Source organism: Pogona vitticeps, chromosome 15 (assembly GCF_051106095.1).
Source record: "Pogona vitticeps strain Pit_001003342236 chromosome 15, PviZW2.1, whole genome shotgun sequence".
NCBI lineage: Eukaryota > Metazoa > Chordata > Lepidosauria > Squamata > Agamidae > Pogona > Pogona vitticeps.
Genome location: NC_135797.1, coordinates 4,268,745 through 4,287,859, shown reverse-complemented (window position 1 = coordinate 4,287,859; position 19,115 = coordinate 4,268,745). Strand labels below are relative to the sequence as shown.

At 45.7% G+C, this 19,115-nt stretch overlaps 1 protein-coding gene and 1 long non-coding RNA gene across 23 annotated transcripts; both read left to right on the top strand.

The window, feature by feature from the left end:
- Positions 1 to 4,660: 4,660 nt before the first annotated feature.
- On the top strand, positions 4,661 to 18,818 carry LOC140702831 (uncharacterized). 22 transcript variants are annotated; one of them, XR_013539450.1, is made up of 10 exons: positions 6,970 to 7,054; positions 7,180 to 7,227; positions 7,354 to 7,431; positions 9,519 to 9,566; positions 9,692 to 9,769; positions 10,068 to 10,145; positions 11,414 to 11,491; positions 11,619 to 11,696; positions 11,818 to 11,895; positions 12,295 to 12,340. XR_013539450.1 is itself a non-coding variant. In XM_078382271.1 (9 exons), the coding sequence occupies exons 3-8, from the start codon at positions 7,357 to 7,359 to the stop codon at positions 12,427 to 12,429; spliced, it is 492 nt and encodes a 163-aa protein (XP_078238397.1). In that variant the 5' UTR covers positions 6,282 to 6,352; positions 6,478 to 6,528; positions 7,354 to 7,356; the 3' UTR covers positions 12,430 to 12,445; positions 18,589 to 18,818. The 22 variants fall into 22 exon arrangements, 17 of the variants coding, with proteins under 17 accessions (XP_078238396.1, XP_078238400.1, XP_078238397.1 ...); XM_078382271.1 differs by lacking the exons at positions 6,970 to 7,054; positions 7,180 to 7,227; positions 11,414 to 11,491; positions 11,619 to 11,696 and adding exons at positions 6,282 to 6,352; positions 6,478 to 6,528; positions 18,589 to 18,818 and having other exon boundaries at positions 12,295 to 12,445; XM_078382272.1 differs by lacking the exons at positions 6,970 to 7,054; positions 7,180 to 7,227; positions 11,414 to 11,491; positions 11,619 to 11,696 and adding exons at positions 6,298 to 6,352; positions 6,656 to 6,706; positions 18,589 to 18,818 and having other exon boundaries at positions 12,295 to 12,445.
- LOC144584949 (uncharacterized) lies at positions 8,441 to 9,374 on the top strand. The gene is made up of 3 exons (XR_013539451.1): positions 8,441 to 8,518; positions 8,995 to 9,216; positions 9,344 to 9,374. It is a non-coding gene; the product is annotated as an uncharacterized LOC144584949 (long non-coding RNA).
- Positions 18,819 to 19,115: the final 297 nt, after the last annotated feature.

The window sequence follows — 19,115 nt, the reverse complement described above, 5'->3', positions numbered from 1 at the left end:
TCATATGGAAGGAGGGGGTCCTTCAGATTCCCAGGGCCCCAGCCGTTTAGAGCTTTATAGATCAAAACAAGCACTTTGAATTGGGCCAGTGGGAAAAAAGTTAGCCAGTGTAACCTAGCCAGAACCGGCTGAATATGGTCTCTCATGACTCCTTGAGTCACGCAGCTCGATTCCGAAGCGGTTGTAGTTGCTGGATTGTCTTCAAAGGCAGCCCCATGTGAAGCGCATGGCAGTAGTCTAGACGGGTTGTGACCTGTGACTGTTATGGGGCTCCGTTCGTCCAGGTAGGGCCGTCCAGCTGGAACAGTTTCCGCAGTTGCAGGAAGGCGCCCCCCGGCCACCGAGACCACCTGGACCTTCGGGGCCAGACCGGGGTCCAGGAGCACCCCCAGACCGTGGACCCTGTTCTTGACTGCTGTGGCATATCAAGAGAACATGTTTTCCCCTTCCGACTAAAATGCATTGTTATCGTCTTCCAAGTCAATGTCGCTTCGCAAGATGGCTCCCACTCTCCTGCTGACTTTGCTCCATTTGGGATCCCTGTTCCCGGACAGGTTTCCTTGGCCCGTACAATGATAACATCATGGCTTTGACCCGTCCTGCGCATGGGTTTCCACATCTGAGCGAAGACGTGACCTCCGTTTCCCTGCCTCCTGTCTCTCCTCTTTTCTACTGTGTCACACCAGGTCCCAGAAACGAACACGCCTTGAATGGCGTTCTAAGCCATTATTTTAGAGGTGATCTGAGTGTCTTCGAGCAACACCCTGGGCATGTTTATTCAAAGTGAATCCTTCTGGAAATCCCATGGGCTCCCAGAGACCGCCGCCTGAAAGTTTATCAAGCAGCCGTACAGAGCTTTGGGTCAAGAACGGAGCCATTAAAAAAACCTGTGAAATACAGTATACTAAATAAAAAACATTAAGAGCCCCAACCGGTCTTAAATACATGCTTCGTAGATGCAGCTGGTGGCCACTTTGGCTGGTGGCGTGGTCGGTGGCGCTGGGGTGAACATGGTGGTCGGGACAAACAAGAATTATTCACACATTGAGCAGGAGGGGGAGCAAGGGTGGAGCCGTGATGGCCAGAAGCAGGACGCTCCCAATTTCATGGTGGTGGTGGTGGGAATGGTGAATCCGCTCCGGGTTTGGTCCGAACACTGTGGCCGACGGCTTTTTGGTTTGCTCCGTCAGGACGGCTTTAAAAGCGAGCTTCACAGGCTGTCCAAGGTAAGCGAGAGATTTAAGGATTCGTTTCCCCCAGTTTCATTCTGTGAGTTTCTGTAGCGGAGGAAGGATTCGAACCCAGATCTCCAGGGTACAAATCCTTCACTCCATCCGCCACACCACACTACAGTGGGCTTATACTCTTTGTAAAGACAACAATGACAAATGGACAAGGGGAAGACATTGGAGAAGAGGCAGGAGTGAAAAAAGAAGGTGGAAAGGAACGGTCGGAGGTTCTGGATTTGCTTAGGGGCAAATTCAGCACCATGGAGAACTCCTCTCTAACTTTCACACCAAAAGCAGCCGTTGATTTAACTGTGAAATCTGGCTTTGCTGACCTCGACTTTCCTTGTCTGGGACGGAAGCTGGCAAGAATGGGCTGGTTAAGGAAGCTCTGAGACTCGGATGGGGTGTCGCCCTCTTTGTCCTATGGAACTACCCTCCTCATGATGCGGAGGTACGATCGTTTTCCTTGCAAAGACCCATAAACTGGATCCTTTTCCAGAAGCCACCAGTACCATGCCTGACTACTAGGACGGACTCCCTTGTGTAGAATTTGGGGCCCTCTGAAATCCTGGCCTGGATTCAGGAGGTCCTCGCCTGCCCATCATCCGACCCATGGTCTGTTTTGCAACACAGCCAGGGAATGGAGGACCGACACTGGGATCCACAAGACGTCTCGGGGCACAGAGTCCGGCCTTGCTGCCCCATCTCTGCCACATGATCAGTCGAAATGAGGTGTTTGGATTTCCTGGACTACAAATTCCATAATTCTCCCTTCTGGGAGTTCTGCCTGGCCTATGCGCACCGTAGAAACCCCCTAAATTTGGCTCCCCTGGGAGAAAGGCTTCAGCAGGGAGGCTTTGAGGCCTAGCTCCGCTCGAGCTTCCTGTTCAGAAAGAAAACTCCCAGCTAGCCGTGGGGCAGGAACAGGAAGCTCGGCCTAGCCAGGCCTCAAAGCCGGTTAAGGCCTTTCTCCCAGGCGAGCCACATTTAGGGGCCTGTCGGGGAGAACTCTGGGAATGGAGAATTGTGGGAGTTGTAGTCTAGAACATTAAAATAAGCCCCATCCCCAGTCATAAGAGCCCACACTGGCGATATCGTAATTCTTCCTCTGCTGAGTCTCCAGTTTTGACCCAGAAATCTCAGAGAAATAAATGCTACTGACATGGCACCTATATTCGTCACAGCCCAGATTCGCTACTCATGGTAGGGCTGGCCTATGAGCAGATTGATATTTCAGGAAGCTGAAAAATGAATTGAGAGTGGACAGTTGCCAGGAGAAAATGGATTGAATGTTTTGGCTCTTCCCCTTTAGGAGTCTGGGGTGTAAAACTAGGTGACAGTACCTCTGGGCAAGTGCAGAGAGCACTCATGTCACCCAAGACACTAGCTAATGCCCGTGTGTCAGAAATCTCGGAGAACCGGGATTTCCTGCTTAAGGGGTCGGTGCCTGTTTTTAATCTCACACCTGTGTTCGGAGGAACAAGTTACAGCAAACAAAGTAACTAGTAATAGAAATAAATATCCCAGTAACTAGTTACTCGAGGGTAATGAGAGTGTGACGCAGTTACATTTCAGAAGTTAGGGAACCCGAAAGGTGGTGACGTTAAGAGCAAGAGAACACAAAAATAATTTGCATGGTCTACAACAAGGAGAAGTTACTTTTCAAATAACGGACGGGGAACAGGTTCGAATTACTTCCTAAAATCAGGTTTCCAAGATCTGGTTTTTCTTTTCTGGAAATGCAGGATTGGGTAGGGTGACGGGACAGGCGACCGGGAGCCCGATTTTTCCCGAGCGCGCCGACACGTGTCTTTAGGGGCTGCGCAAAAAGCTTTCTTGGCTTGCTCTCTCTCTCTCTCCACCGCCACCTGCCCGGCAGTTTCCCTAAGGTGCCGGGGCTGTGTGCATATTTTTGTGTGTTTTGTGTTGGGGAAGGGAGAAATCCCGGGGGGGGGGAGGCTCTGAGGTTACACCAGTTGGGGTTTCGCCAGCTCTGGCTGCCTGCACTTAGCGTGGGGTGGGGAAGACGGAAGAGAGCCGAGGAGCAGCCGCTGGCAGAGAAAGGACTTCCATTAGCGGCCCTGGAAAGCCTCCGGGGAGCCATTTTGACAGTGAAAAAAAAGAGAATAGAGAGGAGGAGGAGGGGAGAGCGGCTAAGAGCTCGAATCTGCTCGTTGCTCTTCCCTTTATGGCCAGGCTTCTTGATGGATCAGACCCGGTCTTCCTGATCTTCTGCTCCCAGGGGTGAAAGATGGCTGCCTTTGGTCAGCTGCATCAGCCCTACTAGAAGGCAAAAGGGGGCGGGGGCTGTTTGCCTCAGGCGGCTGATAGTGTTGGGCAGCAAATTGTCAGAAGAGGGGAAACTGGGCGCAAAGCTCCCTGGAGCCTGGCTCGGGCCTCTAAAAACTGGCTGGAAGATCCCTGGGAATCAAATGTGGCCCCCCCGCTACGTCCTTCTTAAGGTAAAGGCAAAGATCCCCCTTGATATTTAGTCCAGTCGTGTTCGACTCTAGGGCACGGTGCTCATCCCCGTCTCCGAGCCGTAGAGCCAGCGTTGTCCGTAGACAGTTTCCGTGGTCACGTGGCCAGCGCGACTAGACACGGAACGCCGTGACCTTCCCACCGAGGTGCTACCTGTTTAGCTACACAATATTTTACATGGTTTTGAACGGCTAGGTTGGCAGGAGCTGGGGCAAGCGACGGAAGCTCCCTCCGCCGCGGGATTCGATCTTACGACGGCTGGTCTTCCAACCTTGCAGCTTCTGCGGTTAGCCCCCACTGCCCCCACTTCCTTCTTACTCCATACCTTTTTCCTTCTAATTCCAGAATGCCTGTCTTCCTTTCCCCAGACACAAGCATTCTGTGCGTGTTCAGAAGCATTTACCCTGATTAATCATTCCACCCTACTGGCTTCAGAGCCAGATGTTGGGAGTTCAAATCCCCACTGGGCCTCCTTGACAGGGGCTGGACTGATAGTGGCTACTCCCTTTGAGAAAGGCTGTGTGGCTTTAAATGCAATGCACGTTTTCAGAAGCACCTACCATCTTCATCTAACGCAGGATGCAAAAAAACCCACTTGCGGAACAGGGTGGTTTGCAAATATAGTAGGACTCCTTATCTGCGGGACTCCTTATCCACTGATTCAATTATCCACGATCTGAAAACATTACAAGTGAAATCTTAGAAACAAATATTGCTGAAGATGAAGTTATTGGAGCTGGCATTCTCTGTTAAAACAGCATTAACCATAATCCAAAATTTTTTGCAAAGGCAAAGCAGAAGAACAGATGAACAGTACATTTAAAAACAGGTCGGTAAGCAGAAGCAACCGCTTGCTTTTCAACCCTTAGCCAGATCAGATGTTTGAAGGCCTGTGAGAAGCAGGGAGAAAAGCGTGCCCTGTCAGTTCAAGCGCATGCTGACTGGAGAGAACAGGGGTTGTAGTCCAAAAATAAAATGTTTCTAAGCTATGGCCCAGTCTCCACTAGCAGGGAGTTCCTGAGACTTTATTATACTTCATCTCAACACTGTTTTTTCCCCCCAATTTTAAGAAATACCTTAAGAGGATTTTTTTAGTATGGATAAGAAACTTGGTTTGCCTCTGCTCTTATCATATTGTGGTTCCCTTATAGGTACATATACGTGTTATTCCGTGTGGAGCAGTGGGTAAATTAATGACTGAGACTCCAGAGACCTGGGTTCAAATCTCCAACCAGCCATTAAAACTCACAGGGTGTATGGAACTGGTAGACCCACTCCTTAAATAGCCCTGTTAGGATTATTGTAAGTCTATGTCCCATAACAACAAGTGTATACATGTCTTCTGCACTGAAAAAATGTGAGATTTTTAGAAACTTTAAGGACCATTTTAATGAAAAAGAACAAGAGGACGTACAAGATGGTAGTAGAGCTGGCTTGAGAGATCAGTGCTTTAAGCCTCTGAGCGATGGAATATTAGGGTTCCCGTCTGAAAACAGACATAGAACATGGAGAATGCAGGAAAAGAATGAAGCAACTTAGACATCATCATCCTCTTAGAACTGTTGAGCTGGAAGGGACCCTATGCCGGCCGTCATTCTAGATAGCTGCCCTGGGTGCTGTCAAAATTTTGGTTGCCCTTGGCAAGGTAAAGCTTGGCATCCTTTCTCCTGCTGGCAACGCGGGCACCCTATTGCGCCGCCATGTCGAGCCCTTTCCTGGGTTTTGGAATCATAAACACAGACGCTCAAGACCCCATATTCATAAACCAGTGTGTGTGTTTTTTGGAAGAACTGAATATTGTAAGGATGCTCAGCTCTCCTCCCCCCCAATCTTGTAACAAGGGGTTTCTCTTTTTCTTTCCAGATATTGGACCGAAAACAGAGCGAAAATGTCCTGAAATTGAGTCCAAATATCCCCCTGAGGAGGAGGAGAAGGAGGAAAGTGAGTCCAGGCACAGAAAGAGAGGCAGGAATGGACCAAAGTCCCTCCAGCCTCGCATTGACATGGAGCCATGTCTCTTCCCCCCCCCCCAATCATGTAACAAGGTGTTTCTCTTTTTCTTTGCAGACAATGGACTTAAAACAGAGGAGGAACAGGAGAAGGAGGAGGAGGAAAGTGAGTCCAGGCACAGAAAGAGAGGCAGGAATGGACCAAAGTCCCTCCAGCCTCGCATTGACATGGAGCCATGTCTCTTCCCCCCCCCCAATCATGTAAGAAGGTGTTTCTCTTTTTCTTTCCAGATACTGGACTGAAAACTGAGGAGAAGGAGGAGAAGGAGGAGGAGGAGAAAAGTGAGTCCAGACACAGAAAGAGAGGAAGGAATGGACCAAAGTCCCTCCAGCCTCGCATTGACATGGAGCCATGTCTCTTCCCCCCCCCCCCCAATCATGTAACAAGGTGTTTCTCTTTTTCTTTGCAGACAATGGACTTAAAACAGAGGAGGAACAGGAGAAGGAGGAGGAGGAAAGTGAGTCCAGGAACAGAAAGAGAGGCAGGAATGGACCAAAGTCCCTCCAGCCTCGCATTGACATGGAGCCATGTCTCTTCCCCCCCCCCCCAATCATGTAACAAGGTGTTTCTCTTTTTCTTTGCAGACAATGGACTTAAAACAGAGGAGGAACAGGAGAAGGAGGAGGAGGAAAGTGAGTCCAGGCACAGAAAGAGAGGCAGGAATGGACCAAAGTCCCTCCAGCCTCGCATTGACATGGAGCCATGTCTCTTCCCCCCCCCCAATCATGTAAGAAGGTGTTTCTCTTTTTCTTTCCAGATACTGGACTGAAAACTGAGGACAAGGAGGAGAAGGAGGAGGAGGAGAAAAGTGAGTCCAGACACAGAAAGAGAGGAAGGAATGGACCAAAGTCCCTCCAGCCTCGCATTGACATGGAGCCATGTCTCTTCCCCCCCCCCCCAATCATGTAACAAGGTGTTTCTCTTTTTCTTTCCAGATACTGGACTGAAAGCTGAGGAGAAGGAGGAGAAGGAGGAGGAGGAGAAAAGTGAGTCCAGACACAGAAAGAGAGGAAGGAATGGACCAAAGTCCCTCCAGCCTCGCATTGACATGGAGCCATGTCTCTCCCCCCCCCCCCCCAATCATGTAACAAGGTGTTTCTCTTTTTCTTTCCAGACAATGGACTTAAAACAGAGGAGGAACAGGAGAAGGAGGAGGAGGAAAGTGAGTCCAGGAACAGAAAGAGAGGCAGGAATGGACCAAAGTCCCTCCAGCCTCGCATTGACATGGAGCCATGTCTCCCCCCCCCCCCAATCATGTAACAAGGTGTTTCTCTTTTTCTTTGCAGACAATGGACTTAAAACAGAGGAGGAACAGGAGAAGGAGGAGGAGGAAAGTGAGTCCAGGAACAGAAAGAGAGGCAGGAATGGACCAAAGTCCCTCCAGCCTCGCATTGACATGGAGCCATGTCTCTCCCCCCCCCCCAATCATGTAACAAGGTGTTTCTCTTTTTCTTTGCAGACAATGGACTTAAAACAGAGGAGGAACAGGAGAAGGAGGAGGAGGAAAGTGAGTCCAGACACAGAAAGAGAGGCAGGAATGGACCAAAGTCCCTCCAGCCTCGCATTGACATGGAGCCATGTCTCTCCCCCCCCTCCAAATCATGTAACAAGGTGTTTCTCTTTTTCTTTCCAGATAATGGACCGAAAACTGAGGGAAAACTTCCTGAAATTGAGTCCAAATAACCCCCTGAAGAGGAGGAGAAGGAGGAAAGTGAGTCCAGGCACAGAAAGAGAGGCAGGAATGGACCAAAGTCCCTCCAGCCTCGCATTGACATGGAGCCATGTCTCCCCCCCCCAATCATGTAACAAGGTGTTTCTCTTTTTCTTTCCAGATACTGGACTGAAAACTGAGGAGGAACAGGAGAAGGAGGAGGAGGAAAGTGAGTCCAGACACAGAAAGAGAGGCAGGAATGGACCAAAGTCCCTCCAGCCTCGCATTGACATGGAGCCATGTCTCCCCCCCCCCAATCATGTAACAAGGTGTTTCTCTTTTTCTTTCCAGACACTGGACTGAAAGCTGAGGAGGAACAGGAGGAGGAGGAGGAGGAAAGTGAGTCCAGACACAGAAAGAGAGGCAGGAATGGACCAAAGTCCCTCCAGCCTCGCATTGACATGGAGCCATGTCTCTCCCCCCCCCCAATCATGTAACAAGGTGTTTCTCTTTTTCTTTCCAGATACTGGACTGAAAGCTGAGGAGGAACAGGAGGAGGAGGAGGAGGAAAGTGAGTCCAGACACAGAAAGAGAGGCAGGAATGGACCAAAGTCCCTCCAGCCTCGCATTGACATGGAGCCATGTCTCTCCCCCCCCTCCAAATCATGTAACAAGGTGTTTCTCTTTTTCTTTCCAGACACTGGACTGAAAGCTGAGGGAAAACTTCCTGAAATTGAGTCCAAATAACCCCCTGAAGAGGAGGAGGAGGAGGAAAGTGAGTCCAGGCACAGAAAGAGAGGCAGGAATGGACCAAAGTCCCTCCAGCCTCGCATTGACATGGAGCCATGTCTCCCCCCCCCAATCATGTAACAAGGTGTTTCTCTTTTTCTTTCCAGACACTGGACTGAAAGCTGAGGAGGAACAGGAGAAGGAGGAGGAGGAAAGTGAGTCCAGACACAGAAAGAGAGGAAGGAATGGACCAAAGTCCCTCCAGCCTCGCATTGACATGGAGCCATGTCTCCCCCCCCCTCCAAATCATGTAACAAGGTGTTTCTCTTTTTCTTTCCAGACACTGGACTGAAAGCTGAGGGAAAACTTCCTGAAATTGAGTCCAAATAACCCCCTGAAGAGGAGGAGGAGGAGGAAAGTGAGTCCAGACACAGAAAGAGAGGCAGGAATGGACCAAAGTCCCTCCAGCCTCGCATTGACATGGAGCCATGTCTCTCGCCCCCCCCTCCAAATCATGTAACAAGGTGTTTCTCTTTTTCTTTCCAGACACTGGACTGAAAGCTGAGGAGGAACAGGAGAAGGAGGAGGAGGAAAGTGAGTCCAGACACAGAAAGAGAGGCAGGAATGGACCAAAGTCCCTCCAGCCTCGCATTGACATGGAGCCATGTCTCCCCCCCCCCTCCAAATCATGTAACAAGGTGTTTCTCTTTTTCTTTGCAGACACTGGACTGAAAACAGAGGAGGAACAGGAGAAGGAGGAGGAGGAAAGTGAGTCCAGGCACAGAAAGAGAGGCAGGAATGGACCAAAGTCCCTCCAGCCTCGCATTGACATGGAGCCATGTCTCTCCCCCCACTCCCAATCATGTAACAAGGTGTTTCTCTTTTTCTTTCCAGACAATGGACTTAAAACAGAGGAGGAACAGGAGAAGGAGGAGGAGGAAAGTGAGTCCAGGCACAGAAAGAGAGGCAGGAATGGACCAAAGTCCCTCCAGCCTCACATTGACATGGAGCCATGTCTCCCCCCCCCCTCCAAATCATGTAACAAGGTGTTTCTCTTTTTCTTTGCAGACAATGGACTTAAAACAGAGGAGGAACAGGAGAAGGAGGAGGAGGAAAGTGAGTCCAGGAACAGAAAGAGAGGCAGGAATGGACCAAAGTCCCTCCAGCCTCGCATTGACATGGAGCCATGTCTCTCCCCCCCCCTCCAAATCATGTAACAAGGTGTTTCTCTTTTTCTTTGCAGACAATGGACTTAAAACAGAGGAGGAACAGGAAAAGGAGGAGGAGGAAAGTGAGTCCAGGAACAGAAAGAGAGGCAGGAATGGACCAAAGTCCCTCCAGCCTCGCATTGACATGGAGCCATGTCTCTCCCCCCCCCTCCAAATCATGTAACAAGGTGTTTCTCTTTTTCTTTGCAGACAATGGACTTAAAACAGAGGAGGAACAGGAGAAGGAGGAGGAGGAAAGTGAGTCCAGGCACAGAAAGAGAGGCAGGAATGGACCAAAGTCCCTCCAGCCTCGCATTGACATGGAGCCATGTCTCCCCCCCCCTCCAAATCATGTAACAAGGTGTTTCTCTTTTTCTTTCCAGATAATGGACCGAAAACTGAGGGAAAACGTCCTGAAATTGAGTCCAAATAACCCCCTGAAGAGGAGGAGAAGGAGGAAAGTGAGTCCAGGCACAGAAAGAGAGGCAGGAATGGACCAAAGTCCCTCCAGCCTCGCATTGACATGGAGCCATGTCTCTCCCCCCCCCAATCATGTAACAAGGTGTTTCTCTTTTTCTTTCCAGATACTGGACTGAAAGCTGAGGACAAGGAGGAGAAGGAGGAGGAGGAGAAAAGTGAGTCCAGACACAGAAAGAGAGGAAGGAATGGACCAAAGTCCCTCCAGCCTCGCATTGACATGGAGCCATGTCTCTCCCCCCCCCCCATCATGTAACAAGGTGTTTCTCTTTTTCTTTCCAGATAATGGACCGAAAACTGAGGGAAAACTTCCTGAAATTGAGTCCAAATAACCCCCTGAAGAGGAGGAGAAGGAGGAAAGTGAGTCCAGGCACAGAAAGAGAGGCAGGAATGGACCAAAGTCCCTCCAGCCTCGCATTGACATGGAGCCATGTCTCTCCCCCCCCATCATGTAACAAGGTGTTTCTCTTTTTCTTTCCAGACACTGGACTGAAAGCTGAGGGAAAACTTCCTGAAATTGAGTCCAAATAACCCCCTGAAGAGGAGGAGGAGGAGGAAAGTGAGTCCAGACACAGAAAGAGAGGCAGGAATGGACCAAAGTCCCTCCAGCCTCGCATTGACATGGAGCCATGTCTCCCCCCCCCAATCATGTAACAAGGTGTTTCTCTTTTTCTTTCCAGACACTGGACTGAAAGCTGAGGGAAAACTTCCTGAAATTGAGTCCAAATAACCCCCTGAAGAGGAGGAGGAGGAGGAAAGTGAGTCCAGACACAGAAAGAGAGGCAGGAATGGACCAAAGTCCCTCCAGCCTCGCATTGACATGGAGCCATGTCTCCCCCCCCCCAATCATGTAACAAGGTGTTTCTCTTTTTCTTTGCAGACACTGGACTGAAAGCTGAGGGAAAACTTCCTGAAATTGAGTCCAAATAACCCCCTGAAGAGGAGGAGGAGGAGGAAAGTGAGTCCAGACACAGAAAGAGAGGCAGGAATGGACCAAAGTCCCTCCAGCCTCGCATTGACATGGAGCCATGTCTCTCCCCCCCCATCATGTAACAAGGTGTTTCTCTTTTTCTTTCCAGACACTGGACTGAAAGCTGAGGGAAAACTTCCTGAAATTGAGTCCAAATAACCCCCTGAAGAGGAGGAGGAGGAGGAAAGTGAGTCCAGACACAGAAAGAGAGGCAGGAATGGACCAAAGTCCCTCCAGCCTCGCATTGACATGGAGCCATGTCTCCCCCCCCCAATCATGTAACAAGGTGTTTCTCTTTTTCTTTCCAGATACTGGACTGAAAGCTGAGGAGAAGGAGGAGAAGGAGGAGGAGGAAAGTGAGTCCAGACACAGAAAGAGAGGAAGGAATGGACCAAAGTCCCTCCAGCCTCGCATTGACATGGAGCCATGTCTTTCCCCCCCCCCCCCAATCATGTAACAAGGTGTTTCTCTTTTTCTTTCCAGATACTGGACTGAAAGCTGAGGAGAAGGAGGAGAAGGAGGAGGAGGAAAGTGAGTCCAGACACAGAAAGAGAGGAAGGAATGGACCAAAGTCCCTCCAGCCTCGCATTGACATGGAGCCATGTCTTCCCCCCCCCCCCCCAATCATGTAACAAGGTGTTTCTCTTTTTCTTTCCAGATACTGGACTGAAAACTGAGGGAAAACTTCCTGAAATTGAGTCCAAATAACCCCCTGAAGAGGAGGAGGAGGAGGAAAGTGAGTCCAGGCACAGAAAGAGAGGCAGGAATGGACCAAAGTCCCTCCAGCCTCGCATTGACATGGAGCCATGTCTCTCCCCCCCCCCCCCAATCATGTAACAAGGTGTTTCTCTTTTTCTTTGCAGACAATGGACTGAAAACAGAGGGAAAACTTCCTGAAATTGAGTCCAAATAACCCCCTGAAGAGGAGGAGGAGGAGGAAAGTGAGTCCAGGAACAGAAAGAGAGGCAGGAATGGACCAAAGTCCCTCCAGCCTCGCATTGACATGGAGCCATGTCTCTCCCCCCCCATCATGTAACAAGGTGTTTCTCTTTTTCTTTGCAGACAATGGACCGAAAACTGAGGGAAAACCTCCTGAAATTGAGTCCAAATAACCCCCTGAAGAGGAGGGGAAGGAGGAAAGTGAGTCCAGGCACAGAAAGAGAGGAAGGAATGGACCAAAGTCCCTCCAGCCTCGCATTGACATGGAGCCATGTCTCTCCCCCCCAATCTTGTAAAAAGGGGTTTCTCTTTTTCTTTCCCGATATTGGACCAAAAACTGAGGGAAAACGTCCTGAAATTGAGTCCAAGTATCCCCCTGAGGAGGAGGAGAAGGAGGAAAGTGAGTCCATGAACAGAAAGAGAGGCAGGAATGGACCAAAGTCCCTCCAGCCTCGCATTGACATGGAGCCATGTCTCTCTCCCCCCACCCCCCAATCTTGTTTTTTCCCCCAATTTTAAGAAATACCTTAAGAGGGTTTTTTAGTATGGATAAGAAACTTGGTTTGCCTCTGCTCTTATCATATTGTGGTTCCCTTATAGGTACATATACGTGTTATTCCGTGTGGAGCAGTGGGTAAATTAATGACTGAGACTCCAGAGACCTGGGTTCAAATCTCCAACCAGCCATTAAAACTCACGGGGTGTATGGAACTGGTAGAACCACTCCTTAAATAGCCCTGTTAGGATTATTGTAAGTCTATGTCCCATAACAACAAGTGTATACATGTCTTCTGCACTGAAAAAATGTGAGATTTTTAGAAACTTTAAGGACCATTTTAATGGAAAAAACTTAGCCATCATCATCCTCTTAGAACTGTTGAGCTGGAAGGGACCCTATGCCGGCCATTATTCTAGATAGCTGCCCTGGGTGCTGTCAAAATTTAGGCTGCCCTTGGCGTCCTTTCTCCTGCTGGCAACGCGGGCACCCTATTGTGCTGCCATTTTGGGCTCTTTTCTGGCTATTTGAATCATGAACACAGATGCTCAAGACCCCACATTCATAAACTAGTGTGCGTGATTTTTGGAAGAACTGAATATTATTTTTTAAGGATAGTCAGCTGCCTGGGCTCCTTTTTATGGAGAAAGGCGGGGTAACCATCTTTTAAAAGACAGATAAGTTTATTTATATATATATTTATGAGCCTATTTTGTGCTTGTGCTTAACCACGGCTCATTGTCAGCCGTGCCAGAGATCCGGAGAAGGGAGATATTCATTTTTGATGAATCTACGAATAGGGAGGTCACTAACATACAAGGGTAGCCCTATCCCTTTGGTCAACCTACTTGACCAGCTTAGGTTGGCAGTGTTCTGTGATCTCACAAACGTTGACCAGGCCATGTCCTGACAACAGTTACTCAGGAGGAGGGAGACCAAGTTCACTCTCTGGAGAGACAGAGAAGGGAAAGGATCAAAGAGTCTCTACTCTGATTCTTTTGCGTTCAAAATGCTGACACTTACAGTGCTAATTGCGCACGCTCTTAACAAATGGATAAAGACACCAGATGTGGATGACCCTTGGAAAGAGGAGGAGAAAACTGATTCTCCGTACCATCTGGATGGTAAAAAGATTTTTAAAATGCATTTGTTCTTCTAGATAATTGGTTCTTTTTGTATAAAACCTTGAAGGGAAAAATAAGGAACGTGTAGAGTTAATTAAACTCTCTAAGGACTATGTTGTTTTAAAATTGGAAATTACTTTCACTTTGGTTGTTGTGGGTTTTTCGGGCTCTTTGGCCATGTTCTGAAGGTTGTTCTTCCTGACGTTTCGCCAGTCTCTGTGGCCGGCATCTTCAGAGGACTGGAGTAGGAACTCTGTCCATGCTCTGTTGGTGTCCATGCTCTGTTGGTATTTATGGCTGTGGGAACAGCTTTTGTCTTTTTTCAGGAGATCAGCATGTTTTTGTTGTGATAAGGGAGGGAGAGATTATCTGTCACTGTGATTGATGGGTGTCATTAGCTGGTCTTTTTTGTGCAATGATTCCTGGCCCTTGTGGCTGGGTAAAGTTCGTTGACCTTTTGCAGGTTGTATTTTTCAGAATTGGGCGCCAGGCCATGTTTAGTTTTAGGCCTTCTTTCCTGTTGAAGTTCTGCTTATGTTTATGGATTTCTATGGCTTCCCTGTGCAGTCTAACATACGGATTGCTGGTGTTGTCTTCAATATTATGAAATAGAATTTAATGGCCAGCTTGTTTTAGGGCAGTGGTTCTTAACCTTTTTGAAAGAAACGCCCCCTTGAGCCATTGAGGAAGTTATTATCGCCCCCCTTCCCACGGTGATGATTTTATTTATTTGTTTATTTATTTATTTATTTATTTATTTATTTATTTATTTATTTATTTATTTATTTATTTGACACTTAAATCCAATGACCCCTGTAAACAAAATTCAATTCCAAGTAAATGAAATGCTCCCAAAAAAGTAACATTTAATGATTTAGTTGCAAGCGAATTTTAAGACGCAAAAAGAAACATAAAAAGGGCATAAAAACAAATCGCAATGCAGGAACTAAAAATTTCAAGACGAAAACTCTGAAACTAAATTAAGATTGGAGGAAAATATATATTCATGCACACTGTAAAAAGGCTGCAGGGTTGGATTGCTCCAGCGCCCCCCTACCGCCCCCCTTCTGCTCCAGCGCCCCCACACCGCCCCTTTTCGTTCTACTGCCCCCCTGAAAAATGAAATCGCCCCCTGGGGGGCATTATCACCCACGTTAAGAACCACTGTTTTAGGGCATGTTCAGCTACTGCTGATTTTTCCAGTTGTTTTAATCTGCAGTGTCTCCCATTCTGGTGTGGATGCTGCGTTTTGTGGTTCCAATATACAGTGGTGCCTCGCAAGACGCGCACTTCGTTTTATGACAAAATCGCATCACGATGAAGTTTTTGCGATCGCAAAACAATGTTTCCTATGGGTTTTTTTCGCTTTGCGATGATTGGTTCCCTGCTTCGCTAACAGATCATCGCAAAATGGCGGTTTTCGCACAACTGATCGGCGGTTTCAAAATGGCCGCCAGGCAAAAAAAAATGGCCACCCGCTGTTTACTGGGACGGATTCCTCGCTGCACGGGCAGCGAAAATGGCCGGGCTATGGAGGATCTTCACTGGACAGTGACTTTGAAGCCCATAGGAATGCATTAATCGCATTTTAATGCGTTTCTATGGGCTTTTAAAAATAGCTTTACAATGTTTTCGTTCTACAGCGATTTCGCTGGAACGAATTAACATCATAATGTGAGGCACCACTGTATACCTGTCCACAACTGCAAGGTATCCAGTATACTCCTGCAGTGGTGAGGGGGTCCCTTTTGTTTTTTGCTGACCGTTACATTTGTTGTATTTTTGTGGTGGGTCTGAATACTGTTTGTATGTTGTGTTTTTTCAAAAGTTTCCCCATGTGGTCCATGACCCCTTTGATGTATGGCAGAAATACTTTATTTGTGGGTGGCTGTTTTTCCTTTTCAGTTGGGTGTTGTTTTCTTGGTTTGATGGCTCTTTTGATTTCATTCTTGGAATAGCCATTCACCTGTAGGGCCCAATTCAGATGGTTGAGTTCGGTGCTGAGAAATTGAGCTTCACAGTTCAAATTTGCCCCATCTATCAGTGTTTTGATTATGCCTCTTTTCTGTCTTGGGTGATGATTGGAGTTTTTGTGTAGGTACCGGTCTCTCACACAGAAATTTTGGGTAAAAGAACAAGACTTGGAATTTTAAACGTGAAAGGCCTGGGATCAACAGTGAAAAAAAGAATAGAAGCATATTTGAAGAAAAATAAGTTGGATATTGTCTTTCTGCAAGAGACCCATCAATCAGAAAATGGAGTTAATGAATTAAAGATGAACAATATAGACATCTATGAAAAGTTTTTGGAACTTTTAAATCTAGAGGTGTGCCAATTATAATTTTTAGAAATTGTGAATTCAAAGTGGAAAAGGTAGTAAAAAATTGTAATGGCACATATGTAATAATATAAGGTAAAATGGGGTTGGAAGAATACACTTTGGTTAATGTTTATATGCCTAATAATAAACGGATAATTTTATCATAAGGTTTTTAAAGAATTGGGAAAGGTAAAGAAAGGTTATGTTATTATGACAGGAGATTTTAATATGGTTATGGATAAGATGAAGATAAAACTCTTTATGGTAGGAATGATAATTATCAAAGAAATAGAATATTAAACAAAAAGGTAAAAAATAACCAGCTGAAAGATATTCGGAGAGAATTGAAAGGTGATGTAAAATGATATGTGGTTTTTATATATGTGGTTTTATCATTAGACATATTTAAAGCTTTTGACTGTGTTGAATGGCCAACATTAAAACTTCTTATAGGGGGTTGGGGATTTGACAAAAAATTTAGATGGGTTATAGAGTAATTATATTCAGATAATACTTCAGAAGTAATAATTAATGATGGTTAATGGAACTGATTTTTCTAGGCCGAGGTACAAGACAAGGCTGTCCACTTTCACCAATATTGTTTTGTATGGTTATAGAATTGTTAGCTAATGCCGTAAGAAATGATGAATTAATTAAAGGATTAAGAAAAAACAATACAATTAAAAATAATGTGTTTGCTGACTATTCATTACTGACTATTAAAATCCATTAGAGAGTATAGACAATATTAAAAAGCATTTGGAAAAATTAGGGGAAATAACAGGATTGATTATTAATTGGCAAAAATCACAAATAATGACATTTAATCACAATGTAATAAATATAATTTTAAAATGTGTAATCATATTAAATATTTAGGTATAGATATAGTCAGAACGAATCAAAATTAAAGGAGAAAATTTTTAATAAATTAAAAATGATATTAAAGATAAACTGCAAGAGTATAAATTGAAATTATTATGGTTTGGGAGAATTGCTATAATAAAAATGAAAATATTACCAAAGATTACCTTCTTATTTAGCGTGCTCCCAATACAATTAGAAGATTTAAAATATTGGCAGGGGTTAACTAATGGATATTGTAATCAAGGTAAAAATTCTAGAATAAATAAATGATATTGGTATAAGGCTCAAAAAAGGAGGTTTAAGTATCCCTAATGTAAAAAATTAGTACAGTATATAGCAAATTAATTAAGATTTATAGCAGACATCATATATAATAAAGAAAAAATTAATTTGGTGGGAAATGCCATATTCTGAAATAAATGGGAATGCTGAAAGATACTTGTTTAATGTAGTAAAGAGAAGTACAATAAATCAGACAAAAAACCCCTTTTTAAGAAATATGTTAAATATATGGAATAAATATAAAGAGAAGCGATGCCCACCATTAAATTAGTGACTGAAATAGAAAGTTTTCCTACAAACTTAAAAGGTTTAGTAGAATTGTTTAAGAACAAAAGTGTTGCAAGACTGAAGTGCTGGATGAGTAAAATGAGATTGAAGGGGTTGATTATAGTTAAACTTCAAACTAATAAACTATCATGGTAAAATTTTATTCACTTGGACAAAAGATTCATTGAAAACTAATGGTAAATGTAGAGAATGTACTAAGTACGAACAATTTCTTCATCACATGAAGATAAGCAGAAAGATGTAATGATGAAGGGAGTAGTAAGTAGAATATATAACATAATTTTGGAACAAGAGGAAAACGAATGGGGAACAGAAGGTTTGAAATTAATTGTTGTTGTGGGTTTTTAAGGCTCTTTGGCCGTGTTCTGAAGGTTATTCTTCCTAACGTTTCGCCAGTCTCTGTGGCCGGCATCTTCAGAGGGCAGCACTCTGTGCTCTGGTGTAGTTGGCTTAGGAGTGCAGTATTTATGGCTGTGAGATAAGCTTTTATCTTTTTCTGTAGATGGGTGATTAGTGTGTCTTGTTGTGGGTGTATTGGTGTGCTAAGGAGAAGAGATTATCTGTCACTGTGGTTGATGGGTGTCATTAGCTGGTCTTTTGTGTGCAGTGATCCCCTGTCCTTGTGGCTGGGTAGAATTCGTTGAAGTTTTGTACGCTGTATTTTTCAGAGCTGGGAGCCAATTTTTGTTGAGCTTCAAACATTCCTCTTTTTTGTTGAAATTCTGCTGGTGTTTGTGGATTTCAATGGTTTCCCTGTACAGTCTGACGCAATGATTACTGGTTGTCCAGTATTTCAGTATTTTGGAATACATGTCCAGTTTGTTTTAGGGCATGTTCAGCTACTGCAGATTTTTCTGGTTGTTTTAGTCTGCAGTATCTCTCATGTTATTTGATTCTGGTGTGGAAGCCTATCTCACAGCCATAAATACTGCACTCCCAAGCCAACTACACCAGAGCACAGAGTGCTGTCCTCAGAACATGCCAGCCACAGAGACTGGTGAAACGTTAGGAAGAACAACTTTCATAACACAGCCAAAGAGCCTGAAAAAACCACAACAACCATTAAATCTATCGTGAATACATAGGTTTGAAATTAATTTGGGAAAATGACTTAAAGACAGAAATTAAAAAAGAGGATTGGATAAAAATGAGAGTTTTAAGATTAATGTCTATAAGAACAAGGGAATTTTTTAAAAAAACTGTTTAAGGTGGTATTTCACTTCTGTAAAATTGAATACAATAAATTCAGCATACCGCAAAGCTTGTTGGAAATGTGATGAGGAAATTGGCACGTATTGTCATATCTGGTGGGTATGGGGTGCAAGTTAGAATGTACTCTTAAACAGCACTATTATTTGTATTTTTGTATTTTGGTTGTTGTAATTCTTTTTGTTTTAAAATTAATTAAAAAGTGTTTAAAAAGGGATACTCCCAGCCTCGCACTGACATGGAGCCATGTCTCTCTCTCCCCCCCCCCCCCCAATCATGTAACAAGGTGTTTCTCTTTTTCTTTCCAGATACTGGACTGAATACTGAGGAGAAGGAGGAGAAGGAGGAGGAGGAGAAAAGTGAGTCCAGACACAGAAAGAGGGGAAGGAATGGACCAAAGTCCCTTTAATCTCGCATTGACATGGAGCCATGTCTCTTCCCCCCCCCCCCCAATCATGTAACAAGGTGTTTCTCTTTTTCTTTCCAGATACTGGACTGAATACTGAGGAGAAGGAGGAGAAGGAGGAGGAGGAGAAAAGTGAGTCCAGACACAGAAAGAGGGGAAGGAATGGACCAAAGTCCCTCCAGGCTCGCATTGACATGGAGCCATGTCTCTCCCCCCCTCCCCCCAATCATGTAACAAGGTGTTTCTCTTTTTCTTTCCAGATACTGGACTGAATACTGAGGAGAAGGAGGAGAAGGAGGAGGAGGAGAAAAGTGAGTCCAGACACAGAAAGAGGGGAAGGAATGGACCAAAGTCCCTCCAGGCTCGCATTGACATGGAGCCATGTCTCTCCCCCCCCCCCCAATCATGTAACAAGGTGTTTCTCTTTTT